Genomic DNA, 6996 nt, shown 5'->3' with positions numbered 1-6996 from the left:
CGCCCCCCGCCCTGACTGACAGGGCGAGGCGCCACTGACCGCCCGGCGCGCCGGCGGAGTGGCCAATGGCGGGCCGAGCGGCGCCGCGGCCGGGCGGCCCGGCCGGTCTGAGGCCGCCATGAAGGAGCCGGCGGCGGCGGCGGCCGAGGAGGAGGTGTTGCGGGACTACCTAGCCTACTACGCGGCCCGAGGGGCGGAGGGGGAGCTGGCGGTGTGCGACGAGGCCTCCCTGAAGGCGAGGGCGCGACGGCTGCTGGGCCCGCGGCGGCGCGGCGCCCTGGACGTGTGCAGCGTGGCGGAGCGGTGCCGGCGGGCCCGGGGCGAGCGGGGCGGCAGCGTCCTCCGCGACCTGCTCAAGGCGCTGGAGGTGCTGGAGCTGCTCTGCGTCAACCTGCTCCTCTCCCCGTGGCGGAAGGAGATCAGGTCGCTGAAGGTAGGGAAGCGCCGCGGCGCTCGGGCGGGGGCCGCACCGTCCCCGGGGAGGGCTTCTCCGGCCTCGGGGCCTGGTGGCCGCGGGCTTTCGAGGCCTCTTCCCCGGGCCTGTGGCGCAGGGAGCACGGCAGCGGCGCCCGCGCCCCGGAGGGTTAGGGGCAGCGTTTAGGAGCCCATTTTGAACGGGTTAGGGGTGTCCTGAGCCGTGCGAGGGTGTTGCGGGGTGTTCGTTGGCCTTTGCAGGCCTTGTCCTCGCCGAGGCCGGGCCTTCAGGGCCTTCCCAGCAGTGCTGAGCAGTTCGAGCGATTGGAAACGGAGCCCTTCAATTATTGTGAGATGGCAGAGAAGTAGGTAGCACAATGAAAGGCTTAGACTCTCATTACTCTCAGTTTTAACCTTAGTTTGCCTATAAGGAGGGGATGCTTTTTAGCATTAGTTACTGCTTTTGCTAACAGTTTGATGCCAAAGGCCAGGTGGGCCTCTCTGGTTTTACCACCTATCCTAGCTCTGGTGACTACAGCTGGTGAAGTGGGCAGGCAAACCCCCTTCGAAAGAGGAAATGCAGTTGCTTTTTGCAGCAAGGTGGTCAAGGTTACCCTGCTTCCCTAGCACACTGAACACATCTCATGGCCCAGAAGAGACAGCAGTCTTCAACCCATGCAAAATCTACTTGTATTTAAACAAAATCCCTGAACACCCAAAATGCAAACTTATTTCCCTTCCTGCAGCAACAGGTGCTGGTGAGGAAAAGCCATTTCTTTCCTTCTTTCTGCTCTTAGCTCTCATCTGCAGATTCTCAAACAGCTGTAGATTCCTGTTCTCATTCATCTCCCTAAAACAGGGCAAAGCATAAGATATTCAGGTCTACAGTTAGTGGGCTCAGCTTTTCATAACACAAGAATCCTAGGCTTCATCAAAATCAAGTTTTGAAGACCACTGTGCATAATCCAAAGTGCAAGACAGCCTGCTGAAGGCCTGAAATAATTCTACTGCAAGACACAAGTTGGAGAACAACCACTATCTTGTGTACATACAGGTTTGATAAAAAGTTACTGGTCACATGCAGAATACTACTTCACATATTTCCTGCCTCTCACCCACTTTGATGTAACCCCCCCCCCCAGCGCCTGCTCCTTACTTCCCCTCTCCTTACTTCCCTCAATGGTGAAAGGCACCGTTGACAACTTTATCTGAGAATGGACTGAGGCTCAGTGCTGTCTTATACTATGGCCTTTTAGGGCGTCAGTTTTGTTCTCCCCCAAACTTGTGCTTGTGAGACCAATGCTTAGGTCTCAGCCTTAGGAAGTACTTAAGTCAGTCTCAAGCTGGGAGGCCTGAAAATAAAGGTACCCCAGTTCTGGAAGTCTTGACTTTGCATTCCTGCCTCCCTTCTGTTCTGACTTGCTTGGAGTTGGTCATGCTTAGGTCAACATAGTCTCTCCTATCATAGCATTTCAGACAAAACCAAAAACCACTTCCAGTTTACAAACTAGGCCTCATGCCTGGGGTAGCCCCAAAACCGAGCAAATGTTGAACGATTATTTAAGTTGTTAGACAGCAGCAGCATTTTATTCAAGTCATGTTCTGCAGACAGCTTGTGCAAAGAGAGCATGTTTTGGCAATATTTCTGCTAGAATAGTCTCCCTTCAAAAAGGTGCTTTCAGAGAAATGGCAACTTAATTCAGGGGTAGTAAAATTACAGCAGAAGTCTGAACCATGGAAAAAGAAAATGTTGGAGTCTTGTCACCAGTTAAGAAATATGATTAACTGAGTGCATCATGTCTGTGTCTTTAGGAAAAGATTAGACCTCAGTGATTTGTTCTATGAATCTTTGTTTGTTTAATAATCTTCTGTTCTTCAGTAGAGCACATAAGACTTATTTCTGAATTTCTCTAGTTCGACTAAAATGATTTTCTTATTCTCGTCCTTTTTGAATATTGATGCTCTTAGCCAGTATGTCAGCAGGTTTAAACCGGCATAACTTCACTGAAATTAATGTGCTATAGCAAAGTTATAATGCTTGAGAGGCTGACAAAATAATGGTGATAGAAAGCCTCACTCACTTTGATTCAAAATTCAGACTTTTAGAACATAGGGGTTTTTTTTAAAGATTTAAGTAATTTAAGTACTTTTGATTTTTGGGAAGTTTTTCATGCTTCCCTCCACCCCCCCAGTGTTCATCTGTTTTTCAATGTTGCATTCTGTTTCAGACATTCACCGGTAACTTTGTCTACTATATTCAATCTGTGCTCCCAGATGACATTGTAAAAACAGTACTGGAGAAAATAGGTTACATTGCAACAACAGCAACAGAGTTTTCACTTGTCAAAAATAGAAACAATGAGGAAACAAAGCAGACTGCATTTGAAATATTCCTGGCGAGAATTGAGTGTGAAACCATCCTCAAAATGACAAATGAAGAAAAACATGGCAATTTGGAGAAGACCCTACAGAAGAGAACACAAATGCACCAGCATTGTGGAGATAAGGACAAAGAGGATCAGATGCCCCAGAGAGAAGATGCTGAAAATCCAGAAGATAAAGAAAACAGTGAGACATCTTTGTGCCTTGCTACTCAACAGAAGTCTTCAACTAATAGCAGTATATCCTTTGAAGCTGCTGGGAATCTGAAGATCAAAGATGACGTGCCTCAGTTAGCGGCTACTCAATCCACTAACAGGCTTCAGGAACACCAAAGGCAAGTCATTAACACCGTACATTTTCCGGGCAAATGCTCAGACAGTGAGGACTTCTTGATCAAATATAGTGACATTGTCATAAGACAAACACCTATTTTCAGTGAGAACCTTTCTCCAAAAGCTTTTGAAAAAAAGCCAAGAGCTAGTCTAAGTGAAGAATGTGTTTTGGCAGTCACTGCAGAGTCAACTGCAAATGAGATCAGGCCTGTGCCACTCTCACCAGGAGCAAGCGGTCCGCCAGCCTTTGCAATATTTGCTGACAGCTCTTGTGACAGCAAAAACACTTTGGAGTACAAAGCTCAAGAAGTCCCCGAAGAATCAATTGAAGCGGAAATTAACGATGCCATAAATTGCATAGACCTGGACCCCGCAGATGAACCCAATGAGCTGAAGTCTCTGCCGTACAAGGACATTGCATCTGTCCAAAATTGCAGTGTCCCTAAGGAAGACGAAGTTCGTGAGCTGTCTTTAACCTTCACAAAACTACAAATCAAGGACACTCAGGAAGACCTTATGTATCCAGTAGAGGAAACTGGCCAACCTGAGTCAGTGTCATATGCAACTACAAGTGACAGGCATGTAAGAGAATTTAATCACTCCAAAATAAAACATACATATCTGACTAATGCTCAGATGCAGAACAGAGCAGCTGCACATATTGAGCCATCTTCAGATATATGCTGTACTACTGGGAACATGGAGGATTCCACTACTGGTTCTGGTAGCAAGAGACTATTAATGGATACTCCTAATGCACATACCGCTTCTGAGTGCTTCAGACACATCAGAGAGCCCCCTAACCTCACCTACATTCCACCACAAAGTATTGATGTTCGGTCTTCACACATAAGAAGGCCCAGTGCACAGGATAGAAGGAACCTCTTGCAGCCTGAACATGACTCTCCCGAATCCAGTGAAGTAAAGCTGGAGAACTATAACTCAAAAGTAAATGAAATCCAGGAGCCTTATGTCATTATTGACAAAACCGACCAAGGAATGTTATGCCATCACACTTGATTCTACCAGTGCTGTATTTTTAATCTGCCTGGGTTTTTTCCTCTCACTTGTGGCCTTGATCATCTTTTCAAGGCAATGATTAGCTTTGGCAAAACAGTTTAAAAGAAAAAAATACCACTGCTTTTGGACCATAAAAAAGGGAAGTAGTGAGCAAATTCCTTCCAAAATGGCCCCTTCTCATCTGGAACCTTTGGCACTGAAACCTGAATGGTCTCCTTTCTCAAGCATAGGCAACTTCCATAAATTTAAATCCAATTTAATTCATTAGCCAGATACCTTCTGGCTGTACTTAATGCCAGACAGGTTTCTTCAGTTAAGCATACTTCTACCTTTTTTTTCCCCCCTGCTTTACAGACCTATTCCTGGAGTATTCTTCAAGTATAGCATGCTGTACAATGATAGAAACAGGTAAATGTTTCTAAACTGGAAAACCCAACTTGATAGCTTTACAAATGCTATACTGGAGTGTACTTCTGTTAACTCATTATGTTCCTATGAAGCTGTGCTCTGAGCTAATCTTGCTCCTGTTTTCAGCTGAAAATAAGTTTAGAAAGTTTGATAACATCCCTTTAGGCTTAAAGAAGGAAGCAGCCCTGTGAACACTTCTGGTTTTATTTTTGCATTAGGAGTAACAGTTTTAGCTCTTATAGAGGCAATAATCTGTATTACAGGTTTTATGCCTGTCTCCACTTGTTACCAGAATTTTTTGTGGCTGCCACCACAAATTTCAAGAGAAGCACATCGATGCTCATCGTAATTGTTCATTGCTACCAGAAGAGGGAGATCCAGCTACTGCTGCCATTTCCCTTGCCCCTGTTCCTGCCACGTAACTGCACCAGCTCTGGAGTTCACTGGACTTTTCTGTAAGCCAGTTCATCTCACTAAAATGAAGGGGAAAAAAACTGCCATTCTCTGCCATTTTGGTGGCAGGGAAAAAAAAAAAAAAAAAACACAAAACCAAAAAACAAGTCAGAGAAGGGTCCCAGTGAGCATTAGAGCCAGGATAAGGGCTATCCTGTAGGTGGGAGTGCTGCATGAAAAGCATTGTGCTGAGAAGGAAAGAGAGCAGTACTGTTAGATCAGATCAGCTGTAAGCTGGAGTCCCAGCATTGAGAACCTCTGTCATACACCACATTTAATTAAATTTAGAAAAGCACAGAGTCACTGGTACTATATTTCAGCACAATCTTCAATGTTTCTTTGTACACTGGTTACCTAGAAAGACAGTTTACTTTAATACTGCTTCAAGTAACTTTTCCGGTAGCACTTCAATGCTAAGAATGTTTTGTTGTTTCATGTATAGTTAAAATATTAGCTGAAATTAATTTAGTATAAATTGTTTACATTGACTTTCATCCCCCAAAAATTCAAAGAAAAACCTAAGGAGCTAATATGTAAAGGTCTGCTTTTTGACCAACTAATTGTTGAAGTCCTGTCATCACCTGATTCCAGCAGTGTAGGAGGAATAAAACTTTGACAAAGCTAACAAACATCAACAGGACTGCCTTCAGTTTTGGGTGGGGTTGGGAGAAACAGAAATTATGAACATGCACACACAAATTAATACTTCTGTACTGGGTCTGGCTAGGCTTGAGCTAACTTTCTTAATAGCAGCCCCTAGGGTGGTGTGTTTGGGATTTGTGGCTAAAATCATTGATAATACACCAGTATTTTGGCTATTGCTGAGCAGTGCTTGTGCAGTGTCACAGCTTTCTCTTTTTCTAACTATACTCCCCACCCGTCAATGACTAACTGGGAGAGGACCTGCTCTGGCCAAAGGGATATACCATACCATGTAACATCATGCTCAGCAATAAAAACGGGGTAGCAGAAGGTGGTGGGATTTTTTTGTCTACCACAGTGGTCATTGCTCAGAGACTGGCTGGGTATCGGTCAGCTTGTGGGAGGTGGTGAGTTACTGCCATTGCATCACTTGGGTTTTTTCCCCTCTTTCCTTCACTTACTTATTAAACCTCTATCTTAACCCAAAAGCTCTCTTAATTTTGCTCTTCCTGTTCACCCCTGTACTGCTGGGGAAGCAGGGAGCAAGCAGCTGTGTAGGTGCTTAGCTGCTGGCTGGGTCAACCCACCACAACCTCCTTGGCTCTTCTTTCAAGTACCTATCTGTTCTTCCTAACCACTTTGGTTTTTGTAAGTTATTTTTCCCCCTGTGGGGGTTATTAAAATTATGTGTTTTAAATCTCATATTGTGTCAATTATTCAGGAACTCTAATTTAAAACTGCAAAAAACCCTTCTCATGACAAATGAAGATGTCTCCTAAGTATTTAGATGATCACCAGTACTACAAGATTCATATACCTAACATCCCATTTTTATCTTTACTGTAGCCACACGAGAAGTATTTAACAGCACCTTACACATGAAAAACCAATACGAATGGCAACTAAAGACTACCATTTGAAAAGACACCATCTTGGGCATCTAACTCCATACTGCTGGCCTTCATTAAAGTTGTTCAGTTAACATCTAGGGTGAGAAACACTTATGTCTTTACTAAACTTCCCCTGATGGGCCTGTGCACAATTGTTTCCATCTTCATGGTACCTGGCATACATGAGACAGATCTTCACTTTGCCCCAGTTTGAGCAGTTTTGGACCAGCATCTTCCATGTCCAGGAGCTTATGAACAACCTCACGTGGGGAAAACAAAATATACGGAGGTCTTTCAGAAGAGAGGAAGCATAGCCCTAACTTGCTAACAGTGCACCACAGTCCACAGCTCCACCAAGTCACAGGAACACTGGTGGAGATAGTAATGATGGACGATGCCCACCGAACACAGTTAAACTGCAAAATTTATTAAATACAAAATGGCCATGTTCTGAG

The 6996-nt window shown here is 44.9% G+C and overlaps 1 protein-coding gene across 1 annotated transcript; it reads left to right on the top strand.

The window, feature by feature from the left end:
* Window positions 1–57: 57 nt before the first annotated feature.
* Window positions 58–6353, top strand: LOC104013282 (uncharacterized). Its single transcript, XM_009465767.2, has 2 exons — window positions 58–433; window positions 2643–6353. Exons 1-2 carry the CDS (start codon window positions 119–121, stop codon window positions 4146–4148), a joined length of 1821 nt encoding a protein of 606 aa, XP_009464042.2. The 5' UTR covers window positions 58–118; the 3' UTR covers window positions 4149–6353.
* The last annotated feature ends 643 nt before the right edge of the window (window positions 6354–6996 follow it).

The sequence above is a fragment of the Nipponia nippon genome, unplaced genomic scaffold, assembly GCF_047370975.1.
Source record: "Nipponia nippon isolate SJK-2023a ecotype South Korea unplaced genomic scaffold, ASM4737097v1 scaffold_7, whole genome shotgun sequence".
NCBI lineage: Eukaryota > Metazoa > Chordata > Aves > Pelecaniformes > Threskiornithidae > Nipponia > Nipponia nippon.
Note: the sequence above shows the minus strand (reverse complement) of the source record. Positions and strands in the feature narration are given on the sequence as shown.

Coding starts and splice junctions, on each gene's coding strand:
- LOC104013282 (XM_009465767.2), top strand. CDS start 119: ATGAAGGAGCCGGCGGCGGCGGCGGCCGAGGAGGAGGTGTTGCGGGAC. Junction 434..2,642: donor AGGAGATCAGGTCGCTGAAG/GTAGGGAAGCGC, acceptor ATTCTGTTTCAG/ACATTCACCGGTAACTTTGT.